Source organism: Nymphaea colorata, chromosome 8, assembly GCF_008831285.2.
Source record: "Nymphaea colorata isolate Beijing-Zhang1983 chromosome 8, ASM883128v2, whole genome shotgun sequence".
Taxonomy (NCBI): domain Eukaryota; kingdom Viridiplantae; phylum Streptophyta; class Magnoliopsida; order Nymphaeales; family Nymphaeaceae; genus Nymphaea; species Nymphaea colorata.
This window is the reverse complement of record NC_045145.1, coordinates 3,045,023-3,065,384: the sequence shown is the minus strand read 5'-3', so window position 1 is coordinate 3,065,384 and position 20,362 is coordinate 3,045,023. Positions and strand designations below refer to the sequence as shown.

At 36.6% G+C, this 20,362-nt stretch overlaps 2 protein-coding genes across 2 annotated transcripts in view; both read right to left on the bottom strand.

The window, feature by feature from the left end:
* Nucleotides 1–936: 936 nt before the first annotated feature.
* On the bottom strand, nt 937–16,848 carry LOC116258615 (CSC1-like protein HYP1). Its single transcript, XM_031635845.2, has 10 exons — nt 15,923–16,848; nt 14,885–15,040; nt 13,943–14,006; nt 13,372–13,581; nt 11,680–11,874; nt 10,649–10,947; nt 7,147–7,423; nt 5,579–5,854; nt 4,065–4,298; nt 937–1,383 (listed from the first exon to the last, which is right to left on the bottom strand). The coding sequence occupies exons 1-10, from the start codon at nt 16,201–16,203 to the stop codon at nt 1,231–1,233; spliced, it is 2,145 nt and encodes a 714-aa protein (XP_031491705.1). The 5' UTR covers nt 16,204–16,848; the 3' UTR covers nt 937–1,230.
* Nucleotides 16,849–19,599: 2,751 nt separating this feature from the next.
* Nucleotides 19,600–20,362, bottom strand: part of LOC116258614 (CSC1-like protein HYP1) — a 31,828-nt gene continuing 31,065 nt past the window's right edge. Inside the window, exon 10 of the mRNA XM_031635844.2 lies at nt 19,600–20,213. Coding sequence (XP_031491704.1) covers nt 20,052–20,213 — 162 coding nt within the window. The 3' untranslated portion in view covers nt 19,600–20,051. The remainder of the gene's footprint in view (nt 20,214–20,362) is intronic.

Here is a 20,362-nt window from a genome sequence, read left to right as displayed (position 1 = left end):
CCAAAGCTTTTTTAATACAAATAGTTGTTTTTGTTATATTTTTTAATATAAGAAAATCATTTGAAGATGGCCTATACAAACTGATACGATCCAATCAATCGTGCTGCTGTACCGGTTCAGTTTCTGGAACGATACCCAAACCGACTTTTTCAATATGGTTTCATCGTCCCCGTTGCAAGGTCGCTTTGTTAGAGGTTTTGAACAAGCGATCTTGTTTGTTTCTGGGAGTTATTTAGTACATAAATTGGTGGAAGCAACGTGCGAAGAAATGAGATCGCATTGTCAGGTGGAGGTTTAGAAAACGAGATGGCCGCTGACAATTCCATGGACGATAGATTCTTTCAGCAACATCATAGATGCTGAAAATAAAAGCGAAAAATATCATGCCAACAAAAAGGAATCCAATCCAACGACGCCTATCTTCAAGGTGAATTTTGTTTTCCTGTCTTTTTCTTTTGCAAGATATCCTATTTTTTCTTTTGCAAGATATCCTATTTGTTATGCATCAAAAAATGAATGACATAAGAATTTCATCGTCATTGTTTCCAAAGTGTGCAAGATGAAGAATTTTGGCTTGTGTGTGGCATCAGCACGTCCGTTTTTCTGTCTTACCCTTTAAACGTGGAACAGAAATCAATGTAAAAATCAGAACATGTGAATCAATAATTCACATTTTTCATTAACGTGCTTGTTTGTCAAAACTAAACAAGTGACACATTTCGCCACAAGAACGTGAAAGCATACAAGCAAACACCCAACAACGGAAATCCTTCCTGTTGAAAGGATCCCCAAGAGCATACCGATCTGTAAAATATGATTCAATTTACACCGAAGAGACTTCTAGAGGCATGCAAAGTATGACCAAATGAGAAAGGGGAACCAAATGAGAAAGGGGATTCTCTAAACCCGCAAAAATGCAATATACAGAGAACCAAGTAAAGAAGAAAGCATTTTATTTATACTGTGTTTAGCTTGCCATTAACTATTGTTTCTAAGGAAGAACATGCACATATCCATGTGATAAAAATTAACGTGCCAAGACACAGAATGCCAACAGACAGAACATAAAACGTACCTACACGCTAGCAGATATAATACATGACATGATCTTATATTTCAATACAATTCCCGACGCTGCCCATGCTTCAGTAAAACCATACATTTGTCACTTGAGAAAAAAAACCTACGGAACTGTCAACAACCTTAAACTGAATTCACTTGTTAGGCATCCTAAGTAAGAAGAGGGGTCCTGCTTTCATCTTCTAGTTTTGCAGAATACTGCACGGGCGACAATGCCGGATGACGATAAGCAGTAGTAAGCTTGTCAAGAAATTCATTAAGCATAGGGTCATTTTGCACTTCACGGTCCTTCTTTATCAAGCTCTGTGGAACAAATGGGTTGGCATTATTGAGCAGCAAAGGTGCAAATCTATTTCAGTAAAGAGAAGAAAGACAATTTCAACGAGTTTAGCTTCAGCCACAGGGAGTACATGTAAGGACACTGGAAACCTTTTTACTCCTAGCAAAGTTAACTAAGCCCCGTCAAGGTCATCAAATCCCTAGGATAGCATCTTCACGGCAATATAAAATAAAAGATCAGCTAGAGGACAGTGAGCCTTCAGCTCATATAAGAATCAGCAAACCATAAAAGTCCTAGTCCAATTTTCTGCTTTCTTTGCCAGATCTTGTCACTGTTCAATATTCTTTTGTCATTATAAGAACAAGGTATTTGCAGACCAAGGATTTCTTAGGCAAAGAACGCTTAGCCTTAGTCTTATCCATCTGCATCACCAAATCAACCTTAATATTTACCGAACTAATTGATGGCACTCTTCTGTGGATGAGACCTTCCATAGATGTCCTTTTGCAAGCCTAAGAATCGTGTTTGCAGATTCAAAAGGTAGGTCCAAGCATGAACAGGGATATGTAATTTATGATATACCACATTTGGTTTCACAATGAGTAAGCATTAGTAAGACCTCATCCATGCAGGTTCAAGCTTAGCCAATAATTCCGTTATTGTGTATGCAAATGCTGTAGATAGCCTTATGGTATTGCAGTCAATTCTACCATTATATTTTATCTCACCAGTATCATATTTATGCTACATGATCGCCAGTAGGTTAATCCTTTTCTCGACTTCAATATTAAGAAATACTGCAAGAACTTAAAGAACTTAAAATACTTTACTTGAAAACTCCTGCATGAAACAAACAATGTTCTCATGTACTGTGTTTGGTGCATATTATTCCTAAGGATCACTAGGTTGCCAGAATGTAGCTATGTGAATAATCCATCATGATTCCTAGAAAATGATAAATGAATATCAATACTCAATGAGTTGATCACTTGTCAACGGACAAGCATGAAGAGACTGGGACTTCTTCATCAGAATTTTATCAAACAGAAGGGTAATGAGTGGTAAGCAGAGAGGCAATCTCCAGTTTGAGGGGCATGGCTATCTTATGGAAATCTTAACATTAGCAACTCCAAATGTACGTGTGGATATATGCGGATAACAATGATCGGTTATAGGATGATGTGGGACACAACACCTTGGGGAGGCAAGCAATGTGTTTAACAATCAAGAAAGGCAAGCACTGAGTAGCTCTCCTAGAGAAAAAGTAATGAGAAGTTTGAACCGAATTCTAATGGCCTACACACTGAAGATGCATATTTGTTATCCAAGTCAGGTCAGTAAAACAAGGTACTGCTTTTGAACCGACTTCTTTCTTTAAAGAATAGGCAGTCGACTGGGCCTGTCTTTTCTAGTTAGAGGTTATCCTGCATGAAACCATAGGGTGAATCTAAGATTGGCCCAAATTTTGGAAAGCAAACATGCGTGTGACCAGGATTCCTGCTTTCAGTTTACATAACCCGAAATTTTGTCCTAACTTTTTTCCATAAGCTCCTCTGGCAAAGGCCTGGATTATTGTTCAATCTTCTTTCTCAATTTCATTGTATTCCAAAAAGAGAGGGAAGATATTTGGATGTCGATTGAAAAAAGAAATGGTTTGTATCTGTTAATACTCATCCTCCACTGGTGTAAGGTAATTTTAAGGTTCTGTCAAATGAGAAAAATTTTGTTGGTGCGTATGAGGCTAGGGCATTTTCTTCTTGTCTAAGTTGTAAATTGATGTCAAGTAATCCTATGTTTTGATCAAATCAGAAAAGCAAATTGGTTGGTGCATATGAGGTTAGATCATGTTTACTTATCTAAATTGAACTTATGTCCTCATGAGTAGAAGCTGGAAATACTCAGACCATACATTGAGAATCATGTCAAAGTCAGGAAAAGAATATGAAGGCTAGGGCATCTTCTTCTTGTCTAAGTTGTAAATTGATGTCAAGTAATCCTATGTTTTGATCAAATCAGGAAAGCAAATTGGTTGGTGCATATGAGGTTAGATCACGTTTACTTATCTAAATTGAACTTATGTCCTCATGAGTAGAAGCTGGAAATACTCAGACCATACATTGAGAATCATGTCAAAATTAGGAAAAGAAAAGGGTGGGGGGAGAGAGGCTGGAGTCAGGAGAGGGAGAACATAAGAATAGCTTCAAAATAAAGAAGCATGGTCCATACACTAATAGATTTACGGAGAGCATGACAAACAGATTCAAGAGATTTACTCCTGAACTGTATAGAAAACAGTGGCGGAGCCAATAATTTTTTGCAAGAAGAGGTGAACCTTTGACAGTGAAATTTGGAATGAAATAACAGAATACAATGAAAAAGAAATATATGAGAGGATTATACATGTAGAAGCACAAAGAAGTCATTCTGAAGGACATGGATAGGAACCATTTCCTACAGTACCTGCTAAATATGAGTGTCGGCACAGGAAAAAAAAAAAGAAGAAGGGGGAGTGGATGAGGAGGGAAAGCACAAAATGGTTTCAGGCTTAAAGAGCTACTGACCGTACGCACCAATAGTTTTACTGAGGCATGACAAAAAGTATTCAAGAGATTCACCCATGAACTATATGGAAAAATAATTTAATACAATAGAAAAGAAATATATAAGTGGGTTGTACATGTAGAAGCAGAAAATTGTGACATACCTCTGCAGAATATGTATTCAACATGGATAGGAAACGTTTCCTACAATACCAGCTAAATATAAGTGTGAGCACAGGAAGTGGAATTGTCAAACTGGAAGCTAGTGCAAGCTTCTTCAATGCAAATATTCCTATGGCAATGGCTTGCATCAATATCAAAGAAAACACCAGACCGTTGTGCACTATAGGCCAAAATTTCCCACAAGTCTCAAACTTCGGCATGTAAACATTTAATAGCTGCAAATTACAAAATCAGGGTTTTAGTGTCTAATGAATTAAACCATGTGGCTGCTGATTGCTTAAATGGACTATAGAGAACTAGCAAAAGGAAAACCAGAAAAAAGAAGCCTGTGCAGAACAAGAAGGCCTTAAAAAAAAATAAGCATGTAAATACTTCCAAATCTCTACACCGACTTGCATATTTGAGGCTTTTCATTAAATTTCATGAGATTCAAATGCATAATAGGTTGCTCTAATCATCTTAGGAAATCTAGTGTAGTAGATTGCCGGTACATCCATTAGGAGATTAAGTAGTGATTCAATGACTTGAAAGTAATCTAAAAGCTTTATCATAAAATTCATCAATTTTAAGTCACCATACATGCATAAGCAAGGCCAAATGAGAATGGCATTGTGTTTTATAACTTCCTTGCAAATGGGTACACAATTAGTTAAATGAAGTTGAACATTCTCCGGAAGTTAAAATGACTTCCACATACAGAATCCAGAAGCTCTGAGGACGGCTGAGGTTTCCATGAAAAACATAACACGAAAGTGTATTCGGAGTCTGTGATTCAGAAGTCAGGACTTTGCCTCTGTTGGCTCTCCTTCCTTCTTTCTATCTTATGATCCTCAAGTTAAACGGTGTCAAAGTCCCAATCTCCACCAAGATATTGCACATAAGCAAAACTTAAAAGAGATTGAATGTTTGTCCTTATTGCAATCACAGATAAGACAAAAGAACATGACCTGCCCTGAATAGTAAAGTAAAACGCAATATAGCACAGAAAAGTATCTATATGCAAATTATAGCATGTTCAGTTTGTATGTTGTTCTTGATTATGTAAATCTTCAATTATCTTTTACCATATTCTTCAAATAAAACTGAGATTTGTTTTCAATTTTTTTATAGATCTGACAAGACGTGATTTGCAAGGTTTATTTAACAGACATTAGATCATGTAGCTGCTGCAAATAAGCAGTTTTTTTCTGAACAAAAATTAATAAACAATTTGTGAAAAATGTCATCTTGAGAGACTTCTTTCCATCATAAACAATTCATGGCGTCATTGCAAGCAACTAACCATGTTGAGCACATATATGAGACTACATTGAGTGAGTCAACGCCACTGGATTGTAAAACTGTCCACTGTAGCAGCTGCATGTTCTTACTAGTACGAAACAACTCTCACTAAAAAATAAGCACCAATATAGATTGCAAAAACAAGTTATAAACTAAATCTGTTAAATGTATTTCATTCAGTGGTTATGCTGAAAACGACATTAATAGAAATTACCTGATTACGGTAGGTAACATAGCCAAGAGAGAAGTAAAACAAAAGGAAAGGCAGTATCAATGGAGCCAAGAAGGAGTACGTAATTCCAAGAAGAGCAAAGAAAAGGATCTTAGGAACAGTTCCATGATAAGATAATGATGGTACAGAAAAATCATGGTCAGCAGTTTTGGAACAGTGCCGTTTAATAATGTCACGAAGAAGCGGAATAATACGGATGAGCTCTAGCAAAAGACTTGTCCATCCAGATGTTGCAACGTAGGAAATAAAGAAGGAAGCCTGAACACAAATGAGCAACATAATTAAACATTTATCTGAAAGCCATTCCTTATATATACCCAAAATCTAGAAATGACGATCATTTGGTGTAGGCAACATGATCAATAGTCGGATGGATGTTAGGGAAAAAAAGCACCAATCATGTTATAGAAGCAATACAACGTGAATCGATATAACTTTGGTTTGAATTTTCTGTTTGAGGTTTGAACATATGCAAAATGAAGCACATTATATGCACATAATTTATAAAATATCTATCAGGATATATTTCATAGAATCCTCCATATTGATTTCATTTGGTTAATGTACTTCCGTAAAAAAAATAAATATAGAAATAGATCTCTATCATATTGACCCAAAGCTAATAGTAATAATACTCATAAGATCTGCAAACGGCACAATGTACACTAAGGCACAACAATAGAAATGAAAAAAATGCTCAATGTATATATTACCAACAACAGCTAGCTTGGGTACAAAAGGGACAGCATTCCCTTTATAGAGTGAAAGAACTAGTTGTTAAAGGCTTTCAAATGGCTAGAAATCGAGCTATTGGAAAATAGAGATGAAAAAAATCCAAATGATATATATATATATATGTATAGTTGAAACAGGAAGAAAAATTACACACTTTAGCCAAAAAACCGTAAGAAAAATTTAAAAAAAATCTAAATGAGAAAAGTAAAAAAAAATAATGAAAATAAAGATGTAAAATGAAACCCCAACAAACACTATATATATATATATATATTTAAAAAATGTTAAATGAAAGATGTAGTTCAAGGGAGGTTTGAAGCTTTCGGATACATATCCTGGAACGGCTGTTTGAATAATATTGTACAAGGAATGAATTGCAAGACCTAAGAGTTATAAGGTAATAGCATTTAGAAGTAAATTCCCATTTAGGGCCATACATTTTAATTATAATCCCAATAGAGGACCCCATGTTTCTGAATTTTCAAATACAGGCTATACAGCCTCAATTTTGCTGTCAAACGCTTACCATAGGCATGCCTTGTTACTGTGGTTAAAGAATCAGATGGAATTGAATGAAATGTCAGAAATACTATTTATTTGCTATAAAGGTGGTGAAAAATCAACTTAAGAGGGCAATTGAAGAAAGCATAAAAATTTTATATATTCTAGTATTGCATGCTTTATTTGGCTGTTTTCAGCAAAAGTGAGATCAGTATCAAGAATATCAGAAACATGAGGCCCTTTTCGGAGTATAGGGCCAAAAAGTAGGCCTTTAAAAGGAAAATTTCCCTGCTTATAAATCTGCTTGTCCTCACCTGTGCTGGTACTGCAACTGCCAACCTCATCGGGATATGGCTTGGATCAGTAAACACATTAAGTTGGCTAGCAACAGATCCAGATAACACATTTACAAAGAAAATATTCCACACGGTGAACCATAGTATTTTTCTGCAAGCACTTCTCTCAATTTGGCTGTGAGATATATATCCTCGGAGGGAGGAGAATAGCTTTATGATGGGTGGTACAATGGATAGAAACATCTGAAGTATAAGACTTGGAAGATATCCTGTAATCACCTGACTTACAACAGTTCTGCAGAAAGGTCACAGCTAGCACTTAATATATTGATTATTTAGTTTAACTTTCAAGAGTAAGCGACAACAAGCATACACAGCAACTACTAAGTCAAGAAAGATAGTCCAACTAAAGAGGAGACATGTCAGCAAATGCCATACCTTGAGATGGAAGAGAACAACTTCTATAATTCAGAGATTTCACAATGTGTCTTAAGGAATTAAATCACTTGCATTTTACACAAGTTCTAGAAACAAACCAGGTGAACAACAGCTTCTTGATAAATGTTTTTAATCGTGTGACGGCTGGTCTGGAAATGAAATTTAAGGTTCAATTTCATATATTTTTCAATGGGATGTTCACGGGATACACTTTTAGCTCCTGCTAACCAAAGTCACACATTAGAGCAAAAGATTTGATGAACTACTTGTTTACTAGAAATTAATTGAAAGCAGATCAGAAAAAAATTGTATTTTACAAATTATAAATATTTTAGTACATCAAAACTTGTCCTCTCTTTCATAGGCCTTGAGTTGAGAATTGACCTTTTCAACCCTTTTTAAAAACATTTCACCAGCTTAAAGTGAAGTACCAGCCAAATGTCACTCTCCTTAAATGCATATAACAATGAAATTGAGATTACTTAATGCTAGGAAGGAGAATAAAATAGGCAAGTTATTCTTTGCAGTATGCTGACACCAACTTTACCAATCATTTTCCTTGGTCTTTTAAAAACCAGTGAATACAAAACTTGTCGATAAGCTAACCTTGAGTTGGAAAAGCCGCATTTCAATACCAAACCGTTGCCATTGCGCAGCCTAACTGATGCAGGAGCTTTTCATTTAATATTAAATATAGTTTGGAATCTTTGGATCCATATTGGATCTGTTTGGATCGGTATATTTGGTTTATTTCTCTGGTTTTTTTTATTGTTTTGTATATTAAGTGGAACTAGGACTTTTATTTAGATGGATCCAAGATCCAAACTATCTATAAAACCCATAAGGGACGCGTGATTCATTGGGAGTTAGTGAAGATTAAAACCATAATCTCTTCTTTTTATGTTATTTTCTTCTATTATCTCTGTGTTTTACTTACGTTCCTTTCAATTGGCTTTCTTGTTTGTCATCTAATTCACTGTTTGCCACAGGGATTAGAGCTAACCCTCTAATCACTGTGTCACTAACTTGGCAAACCAATCACAGAAATAAACTGCTGGTTCTCTTTCTTTTTCAATCCCAGGTGCAGAATCTTGCAAGTGCCCTTAGGGTCTATCCTTCCTTTATTACAGAAACTTTCCTCCCAGGCAACTAACTTGTCAAGGTGAGTTCTCAAATGACATCTGATTTTTGAGCTAAGCCAGAGAACAACTATCCATTTACCTTTCAAGGTTTTGATAGCACTGCAACTTGTTCTACCTTTGCCTGCTTTGGGAGAAATCCCTTTTTTCCTATTTTCTCTTATTTTTCTCTTTAATTCATGTTGCATCTTACTAAATGTATGGTATATCAACCATGAAATACATGTACCGTTCCTTCTTTTTCTTTTCCAAAGTAGCTGCCTATGTGTAATTGCATTGTCACAAGTATCATTTTCAGGTTCTTGGCAGCAAAGTTTTTCTTGGGTATTGTTGAGAAAATGTACTGGTTTGAGGTTTTCTGTATTTTGGAACTTTATTATTAGGTAGCTTTTTGAATTTTAATTTCTTATTGAACTCTTTATGTAAGGGGTTAGACATAACCTTAGCAGTATTTATTCCAAAGGAAGGGGAGCAGCCGTACACAACGTGACTGCTTCTTACTCTCTTTCTTCCTCACGTCCTCTTCTTCTTCTTCCCTATCTCTCCAAGCGACAGGTATTAATCAGAAAGCTTGTTTTATTTGGGAAAGTCACAATAATTTATTTTTTAAAAAAAATAAAATATACAAAAGAATCTTGAGAATATGAGCTTTCAACTAATTTTTGCAAGATTTATAAATAGTTATTAAAATGCTAAGAAAAACCTAAGGGCACTTACATTGAGAAAATGCTAATATTAGGGTCCCATAATAGACCCTAAGGGCACTAGCAAAATTCTGCACCTGGGATTGAAAAAAGAAAAGAGAACCAGCAGTTTATTCCTCTGATTGGTTTGGCAAGGTAGTGATGCAGTGACTAGAGGGTTAGCTCTAATCCGTGCGGCAAACTATGAACTAAACGACAAACAAGAAAGCCAATTGAAAAGAACGTAAGAAAAACACAGGGATAAAGGATGTCAGATGGAATATGGCCAAAGCAGAACGTCTTGTATTTATTACATGCTCTATGTGTTTATGCATGCTTGCACATGTACGTGACTATAATTTGACATATTATCGAGGGTTATTTTCCAGTATAAGATGAAAACCAAAAAGTACATGCAAGGAAGTCATCTAAAGCAACTTCTTTTTCTCTTAATCTAGATTTTTTGTTATTAAGGGGTTCTTATGCCTCCATACCCTATCTTGTTGGCTTCATATAATCTTCTCATATTTGTTGAGTTTCCTTGATAGATCCTTTTTCTATTTCATATAGAGCACATAAATTTGTTCTTGTGCATACAAGAAATCCTGAAGTTAAATGGCTTCCCTTATCCTTAGACAGGGGACAGAATTTGCTGACAGTTTCCTAAGTATACAAATGGATCTGATTGCAGTGAAACTAAATCAGGCGATTAAAAACCAACTGCAAAGAGACAAGTTATAGGTGCAACAACAACCATTTTTTTCATCCTCTCGGTCCTTTTACCTAGCCACAAGTATTTTCTGGATTAAGGATCCTCGCAGAGGAAATAGCAAAAATATGTGGAGGAAAGCTTCCTGCTAAATCTGCTGTGGTTGTGTGTCTTGAACGTCTTGGTATTCATGATACGGTAGATTCTGTGTGTCCCTTATTAAATGTGAAATTCTTAAATAGAAATCCTAGTTGGCCAGCCAGGCCAGGCCAATCCCAGTTTCTGTAGCCAAAGGTCCAAGATTTGCTTTCTGGGGCTGAGGATAAAGGACTGGTATGGTTTACATAAAATTTGGAAAGATAATGGACGCACATAGCTATTTCCAAAAGACCTATTTCCCAGTTCAGGCCACCAGCTAGTGATGCCATGATTTAGGAACTATGAACATTCAAAGATTGGCATAAGTTATCCACTAGAAACAACGTAGGGGAAAATATGCAATGACAAATTTATGCTTTAAGGGTTCACAAACTAAGATAAAAAAAACTCACATGCTTAATAAGCCTGTCAGAAGAGGAAAGAACAGTTCTAGCTCCTCAAGGTTTGCAAGTCCTTGTACAAACACAACAGGAACAATGAATAGAACAGTCAGTGCAATATATGCAATTAGATCGACCAACTTGAATGTCCACCTTTGAAGAAATGTGGTTAAAAGGAATGGCCAGTAAACATCACGAGGCTCTGGAGCTTGCTCAGTGGTCCATTCTGTTGGATTGGGTCGCTGTTGTATTTGATTTGCAGCTGCCGCATCATAACAGGATCTAAAAGAAACAAATGCAGCAGGAATTTCCTGCAAAGGAAAAAAGGCATCTTGTAAACTTATTATGGTATATCTGGCCATAGAAAAAGGTAGAGTAATTCTGAGTATGTGAAGCAAACTGCGGTAGCAACTAAGATCTATACATAACTTAGAAGATAAACTAGCTCCGAAGCCCGACAACAGAAATGTACAAAAATCAATTACAATGACAAAAATCACATTAAGTCGTCATAATAAAGCAATATAATCAACATGTATAAGCAATATATTAAGCAGAACGACCATATCAAGCAACAGGTGCCCCCAGTTCAAAAAGTAAATCACTTGAAGATGGTTGACCTAAAATGACCGAGCAAAAAGAGCATTTCCATAAACTTAGTAGATGGTGAGAGTACCACATAAGGAGCAAAACTTTGCAGATGAATAAAAGGTAGCTTGATACATAGATTTATAAGTAATAAAAGAAAACACAAAATGATGAAAGAAGAGAAGAATCAAATTAGCAACTGCAGTCTCAGGAGCTAAACGATCAAAGATTCTAAAGAAATAGAAAGAATGCTTTCCCATAGCTGTATATATATATATATATATATATATATATATATATATATATATATATATATATATATATATATATATATATATATATATATATACACTTTCAATGTGTACGTAAGAGATGAAACTAAACTCTGTAACCAACATTAATTGCTGAAACAAGGTAGCTAGTTAATTCACCAACAAAAATTCATGATTTTTTACCTTTCCTCTTATTAAAATATCTGACTGTTCAAGCCTGGCATTTTCTTCTAAAGTTTCCAATTTCTTTATATGTTCGTTAACAAGATCTGTCCTACGCCGTAGTCCAAAGCAGCCACCACCATGCTCTGAATTTCCCTCTGTAGTTGCTTTTGACTTCAGATGGACAATCTTCTTGTAAAGATTCTCTGCATCATTCTGGAAAGAAAAATGTACTTGTCATTCTTATTTCTGAAATATGCCTCACACAATGAACACACAAAGCAATAAGCATGAAATACAAAATTCAATATTATAAAGAATAATTACATGGGAACTGTTGGTTTTCCTACAACAAAGAGCAGTTTAACTCTGTGCGCAAATAGGTATACACATAGTTACATATTTGTGTGTGTGCGTGCATGCATGTAAAGAAAAGATATGACACTGTTTTGACAGAGTTTTCACACCAAAAGTTGGATCAGAGTATGTGGACGTGTTTGTACTGCTTTAGTTACCACGTTAGAAGATTTAATCACCTTAAGCACAAAAAATTGAATAGAAAATCAACTGCTTACAGTTCATGAAGATCTGGATGCTTGGCTGGGTAAATCATGTCAGACTCCATTTTTAAGTGAAAATAGTGAATAAAGAATTTAAAGTCTAAACATGATTCAAAAGTTAGTTTGTGCTTTTTCAGGCCAGATTTATGCACATAAAGGCAGTATTTCCTTAAGGGCCAGATGTCCAAGGTAGTTTTGACTGTTTCCTTTTGGCGATTTTTTTCTTTATGTACATGTCCTGTGCCAACCTTATCTCTTTCTCACACCCTCTCCCTAGGAGAGAGAATGAGAAGGGTGATTTGCATATTTTTCCAAAATTAGATTAGATACAGGACTTAGTCACAGAACCATAAAAATTAAAAATTGAGTACATCAATGCACACCTATTGATTTCTTTATTTATTTGTCCCTGAGTTTTATTATTTTAACCATTATATGACTCAAACTACACATTCCACTATTCATCTTTATGCGGCAGAGGATGAAACGAATAGGCCCAGCACTTCATAGAGGAGACCAAAGAAAAGGAAGTTGATGCACTATAAAGAAAATCAGTACAAAGCAGATAGATAAATGTCATATTTTGAATCTCATATACAAGCTTATGCATCATAAGGAATCGTAAACAACTTTCCTAGAGCATGTGAGGAAGTGTTATATATTTCAGGTATGTTGATGCAAGTATATACAGCTTGCAATTTGTAATTGACATACCAATTCCATAGACAATGGTACTATTACATTAAAAAATCAAACTGAAGCATAAATTAGAAGAGAGGCTTGCAGAAAAAAAGTTTAACCTGAATGTTCCTATTCTCTTCAATGTGTTTCATTTCCTTCAGCATGCTATTGTATGCCCTCAATACTTGTGTGGGTAAAGAACCAAAATCTGGGTTCTAGAAATCAATTTCCTACAAGGTCTAGAATTATTTCACATTACTTTCCAGAGTGTATAGCTTGCTGCTCAAAAGTTATGATGAGAGGCAAGTACACTGCGACTGCAAGTTCATCAAGTAAATAAAACTACATACAACAGGTACTGTAAAGTTAATGAAACTGAATTAAATCATTTACCTATGTTCAAACAGAAACTTTCAACCACAATCTCATAAAAAAGGTGGTAAAGGAGAAAAGGGTAACCTAGAGCTCTTACAATAAGAGATTGAAGTCTGCTTGTTCTATGAACCATTTCATGTGATAGGTAGGTTGAAGGATAGTATTCTTTGTAAAACTTTTCAACAGTGTCATCCAAACTACTCCCTTGAGCAACAGGAATTCCACGAACAACTATAGTGAACTCACGAGGTTCAGATTTAGTTGAATAGAAGTATTCAAGTCTCTTTGAAGTAATATGATTGTGTTCCTGCAGAAAAAATGTCCATCCACTGATAAGCTTCAGGTTTAGATGAATAAAGTATTTAAGTCTCTTCAAAGTAATATGACTGTGATCCTGCAGAAAACATGCCCATCTGCTAAAAGAAATTTAAATCATGCATACCATGAGTTGTTGACAGATATACAACAAACGCTTCTTGCATAAGTATGCATTTTACCATGCAAAGAAATGAACTGATCATAAATTTTCTTTAGTGCAGTTTTTCATATAACAAGTTTAAAGTTTAAACTGGCTTAGCTTGCCATGCAAAGAAGCTTACTCATCACAAATTTGTGTATGATAGCTTACTATATCACAAGTTCACTGGGTTCAGGAGAAACAAGCTTACATTATAAAGAAGATAGCAAGCGGCTCCTGAGATAATATAAACAGCAGCAAAATGTACCCATAACCTGCACAGACGGTCTTAGTTTGATGAAAAGAAAAAGGATCCACTGTAGTAAATGAATAAGAAGCTACAGGTCAAAATATGTGATAAAAGATCATTGAAAAACATTAATGCTGCTTCAGCAAAAACTATATGAACTCTCATCAAAGTTCATCCATTATTGTGGATAATGCCACAACAATCTCCACATATTCATCTGAAACAAATATAGAGGATATTTTGCATGGAGACCATATTGTGGATTGCAGGCAAAAATGATTACTGCAAATTTTCCCTGGAACGAACAGTGGAAATGCTGCAGTTTGTGAAAAGCATGTTTTAAGCATGAAAGTTAAAGGATGAAAAGTTAGTATATAACAATATCTTTTTCTCTTTTTCCAAGTTCTCACTTCCTGATACATGTTTTTCAAGCATATGAGTTTTTACAAAGTATATAACAATATCTTTTTCTCTTTTTCCAAGTTCTCACTTCCTGATACATGCTTTTCAAGCATATGAGTTTTTACAATTAACATGGGCACAAGGGCATCATTCCACAAGGTTATGTAGAACAAAGAATAAGGGCTGCATGTTTTCAATACCCTCTTCTGGTAGTTTCCCAATGTAAAACCCCCAGGTTTCCTTCCCTTGCCTACCAAGAAAGTATCCTGTGGATTTTGCTTCGTGGCAAAGCACTTGAACTCTAGACCTATTCAACTTGAAGGCTTTAAGCCAAGCCAACTACAGAGGCTAAGCGCTATATGGGCAGCTTAGATGTTCTTTTCATTTTTGACAGATGAGGGAACCCTCCAAGGACCAGACCACTTGAAGTCCCTGCCCTACATTAGAAAAAATCCTATACAAGAAAGCACCAAGAAGCAAAAAGAATGGAAAGTGAATTACCATTTGGAGCCATTTTTCACGTTTGAAATGGTAAACAAGTCCAACGATTGACTGGGAATATCTGAATAGTCTATATCACTTAGTTGCTGACCAAAATAATTTATTGGAAGAAGAATGAATATCCCGATGACCGTAGCAACTGAAAATATTTTCAAGCTGTCATAGTATATGCATAAAAGGAATAAGATAAACAAATAGAAAAAGTGAAGAAGAAATGATGACCAAATAATTTGATAGGAAAAAACACATCCAACGAGTAAAGTAAAAATTAGAGCAACAGGTAGATCCTAAGTAATTAAATAATACAGGTAATTTATGATGGATAAGAGTACCAAAAATGCTAGCTAACGCATCAACAGACGCTTCCAGGAGAATGAAAAGTTTTCGACAAAAATCTTAAGACATTGCAGAACATCTTCAGAAGGTCCTTTCTTCTACAAGGTTATGTGGTAAAGCGAATTGCAAGACTACATAATCTTGGCCAGCTTACAGTTTGGTAATTCCTCTCTGCAGACATCTTTGAAAAGTAGCATATTTGAGTCACTGGCCTACCAATCTGATTAACATATAGCATCTATTAATGAGGAGGTTGCATCTATTCATAAAGCAGACTCATGCAAAACACGTATATGATAGCTGGAAGAAAGGGGTGTTGAGATGAAGACTTTTCAGATATATAAATCCAGATAGAGAAATATAAATGTCCCGTCCCAAACACAAACTCCATCAGAGCATCAGGCGTTACATTTTGTAAGACAGTCAAGGGAATTCTGCGTGTTCATCTAAAGAAGAGAAAAATCAGGGAACTGAACTTTTAGCAAAGCTTTATGACCATAAGACCGACCAAGAAGCATCTTATATCTTCTCAGACATCCAAATTTAATAAATTTGTCTCAGAAGTCGTTGGTTGGATGAAGTTTTCTCTCCTTCAGCTAGAGTATGGTGCAGTAGCATTTAGTTTTCGTTGCTTTACCTGTTGGCCCCTCGGGATTTGTGGGTTTCCAAAATATGGTACTTAGCAAAATAAGTTTTTCGTACCTGAAGATAAAAATGCGCATAAAAACCATAGAGTCAAACCCTGCGACAGCGAGTAGCTCCTCCTCAGATGGTTCCCATGCCTTTTTTATCCAACCAGCTGAAGGCAACAGCCCCTCCAACTGGAAATGACCTCCTTCCTTCACCTTCTTTTCTGCTACTAATCGAGGAACATAGACGTGAACATTCCATGGCTGCTTCCTTAGTATAGAGTACAATGCATAAAATAGGATACAAAGGCCAAGGTTGATGCCAACAGACGTTAATAGAGCTGAAACGATCATTGCTCGACAAGGAAGCTACAAAGTATTTCCCTGAACTGAACTGTTCGATCTATTTCTCAGGTGGACACTCATTAAATTCTACAAACATATAAGAACATTCGGTTGAAAAAAATGCTCAATAATGGAGCAAATATTACCATGAAGCACGAGGAAGGAGCTTATCCTTTCCACCGAATTGTTCGATATTTTATAAGAAAAGATTAACGTGACCTCCAATCGTGACAAGAGACAACTGACCACACTGTAGTTTCTAAAGCCGCGTCCCTACAAAAATCAAGAGCAATGACGAAACTTTTGAGTGAATTAGACGCTAGATGTCTCAACTACCAAAGAGAAGCAGCAGAACGGATGGCGGCTAGATATTGAGATAATGACCACTTCCATTAGAGAAAGATAGCCAAAATGACCGATATTGCAAGCTCATTGGAGGAAGGATAGGTGAAACAGGAACTGCCTCGCAGCAGAAAAATATGGACAGGTCTGAGGCTGGGGTTGGTAATGGTGATGGAGTTGAAGACTTAAAGGCTCGGAATCATCAAAGCGGGGGAACGCGCCGCCGCTGGCTTCTCTTAGGTACGGCATGTTTCGGCAGTAGTTGACCGCGCCAATTTTCTTCCCGCTAGAGCGCGCGCGCGAGAGAGAGAGATTGAAACAGAGGCCTCGCAACCAACGGTCTTTTCGCGCAAACCGTTGAGGCAGGGAGGCGGCACAGCAACCGACAGTCTCTTTTGGACAAACCGTTGACGGTTTGGCAATCCTGTCCCCCTTCCCTTTTCTTATTAGAAAATTTTCAGTAATAAGGTCCATTTTTGTCATATCTTAACAAACCGACACAACTTGATTTTGTTGACACAACTTTCTTATTAGAAAGAGGGAGAAAAAAGTAGGTCGATGGAGTGGCATAAAACCACATGACACATCCATTTTTAACCATGGTTAAGTTAGCAAAGGGATATATTAATCTTAAAAATGCAAAACATCGTGATGGAAGGATTTTTGTCACAGACTCACAATTAAGCAGGGATGAATATGTCAACTTCATAGAAGACAAGGTTGAATTTGGATAGCTCCCCGTTAAAAGTTTTCCTTTTTTCGGCCTTGCGAAAGGCGGATGCACCAGTCCTTTTCATCCATCTCTGTTGCCCTTTTTACCTACCAAGACTCATAACAGGCATTCCCCTATCTACTGCCTTTTTCCAGCTTATTCAAACAATTTATTTTTTTTTCTTTTTCAAAATCATTTGACACAAAGAGAATCTGTACGAGCATCAAATTATAAAAGCAAAAAATGAGCACTGAAAAGGAAAAAGAATCATGATCTCAGGTGGAAATTTTCCACAAATTTGGCAATAGATTGGATGTCTATCTATCAATCATAGTTGAGTCGGAAATTTCTGCTTCTTTTCTTCCTTCCTACTGAACGGGAAGCAATTGATTGGATTCGTCTGGGAATCTGTGTGGGTACTTTTCTCTTATGTCTTCTCGATCATACTTTCGAAGAAACATATGTTCATATTTAGTGCTCATTTGACAAATGGAATAGGGATATTTTTCCAGCATGTCTTCTGGATCATACTTTTCAAGATCTATATTTTCATGTAGAGCTCATTTGGCAAATGAAATAGTCTGTAATTGTTTTATAAATATGCTCCAAAGGCAAGGGCAAATTATACTTTTCAAGATGTCGCCTGAATTTGTCTCAATCTTTGAGCTATATTTATGAAACTATTACATATTATTTCATTTGCTAAATAGATCTTTAAAGTACTTCAATCAGTAGCAGAGCCAGTGTGGGGCTGGCGTGGGCACCTGCCCATGCCAGCCCAAGACAGCTCCATGTGATGATTTGCTTATCATCTTGTTGACGCTGGGTTGCCCATGCCAGAAATGGATCGGGTCCAATAGTAGCAGTCGGCCTGCCCATCATCATGTGAAATGGAGCCTCACGGGTCACGCCAGTATTGGCGCCGAGTTGCCCATGCGATGAGCGCTAGCTCCACCAAAGAAACTTAAAACAATCAGCCCGCCCATTACACCCAAATTCATCGAAACTCAAAAAGGGGAAGGCCGAAGGGGTGAAGCGCCCAAGCCGTGAAACGGCGAAGGGCAAGGCCCAATGGCAGCATGCCTGCAGCAGCCAGCAAGGCAGCGGGTGCCAGGTGATTCTCTTTGTGTTCTTGAATGATTGAATCGTTTCTTCTTCGAATGTGTTAGGTTTTTTTCATTTTTCTCTCCTTTTGCAAATTTCAACGCTCTTGGTTTGATTTTTGTGCAAGCGCCCGGTGGCCAAATCTCAATTCTCACATGCGCAGCCATGTTCCACATACATTGGGAGACTCCTGGTAGGGTTTATCTTCTCAGTTCTCCCTCGTTTTTTTTTTGTCACTTTGTTGCTTTTGTCTAATATCTAATATGTTATATTTTGTTAGGTTGTTTTCATGAAATACCGATTGTTTTCTTGGTTTAAATCGGAAAATTTAATCTGTTTTATTTGCTTTATTTTTAAAATAACATATATTTTAGTTTGAAATTTTTTTCACATACTATATACTAGTGCCCTATATACTAGTGCCTCATATAGCCAAAATTTTCTGGCTCCTCCACTAACTTCAATGATTCTCTCTCCATTGGTCACTCTCCCTTTGATGCCCGTGGTTTGGCATGGCTTATAGGAATTGCCATGTAACAGTAGTTGTGACTAGAATAGTATGATTTTCATAGGACCAGAAAGAAAGCATACACAGCCATAGAAAGGGAGGGCTCCACGAGGTGGTGATGTCGGACGGGACAAAATGGTCAAGAAAAATGAAAATACAAAATCACAGATCACTGTACACTCAAAATTATGGTAAGCTTTTCAGATATTCTTGAATGAACTTAATGGAAAAAAAAAACATGTCAGAAAGTCTGAAAGTAAACAAGCAAAGAGTAGCAAAAAAAGCTACATAGAGCATACCAAAACCTATAAAGGACGATCATTCCCCTGTCCAAACAGCGTACATGAATGTGCCAAATAAGGTTTTAAACTCGCCATACAGTGACACAAAACCACAATTGCTCATAGAGTGTCATCATCTAGGTACATAGTACATACCAAAACCTATAAAGGACGATCCTTCTCCTGTCCAAACAACGTAAATCAATGTGCCACATAAGGTTTTAAACTCGCCATATAGTGACACAAAACCACATTGCTCATAGAGTGTCATCTAGATACTGAACTTGTAAGAACAAGCAATAAGTTGAAGGATCAACAGACAAATGTGGTAGGCAGCAATAAGAGATGGGGAATCGGCATCTGTCTATTAAAAAGCTTCTGAAGGGGAAAAATAAAATCTGCGGCCGTGCGAATGCCACTGAGGTTCACCACAAGAATATGAAAGCAACAAAGGAATCTTGCAAAAAAATGTGAAAATGCTTCCCATACATGGTACAGCGTGCACTGGTTCCCACAGAATGTGCTTGTTAAGAGCAAGCACTGATTCATGAACCAAAAGACTTCATACCAAATGCAAATGCAGTTCCCAAATCTGAAGTGCCCTACTCTGGGACAAAGACAATGAATCCTCTCCTGTAAATATTTTCAGGCAACCTAGCAAAGAAGCATTTATACATAGAAAAACATGCTTTGAGCATTCTCTCTGTAGCAAGAAGGTATACATATCCGTTTCACATGAAAATATACACCTCATACAAAAACAGTACATTTACCACGTCATCACCTTTCAATCCAATTCCAACCCTACCATGCATCCCCAAGAGAACACCCTGGTTGTTCGAGAAAAACAGTCTTACATAACAGCCATGAACCGTCAGCCAGAAGATATACTCAAACATCCTCCATGCTTTTAGACTTCTGAAGCAAGAAGTGGAGTCCTGTTTCCATCATCCAAGGTTGAAGAGTACTGTAGTGGCAACAATGCTGGATCACGATAAGAACTAACAAGTTTGTCAAGGAACTCATCCAGCGATGGATCATTTTGCACTTTCCGGTCTTTCTTGATCAAGCTCTGTATTGACATTATTCAAAAGCAAACATAAAAAGCTGCTTCAAGGAAAAAGAAGAAAGAAACTAACATGACATGAAAGGCAAGACATCAGAGAACAAAGAATGATATAGAAAATGCTAATTTTAGATTCAGCTGAAGTTGATATAAGT

Bases quoted from the DNA above. Each gene is read 5' to 3' on its own strand.
- LOC116258615 (XM_031635845.2), bottom strand. From the start codon at position 16,203: ATGATCGTTTCAGCTCTATTAACGTCTGTTGGCATCAACCTTGGCCTT. The intron at 13,582-13,942 runs GTAAGCTTGTTT...TTTTTTCTGCAG, and splicing joins CTTGCTATCTTCTTTATAAT to GAACACAATCATATTACTTC. The intron at 7,424-10,648 runs GTGAGTTTTTTT...ACCTTTCTGCAG, and splicing joins CTGACAGGCTTATTAAGCAT to AACTGTTGTAAGTCAGGTGA.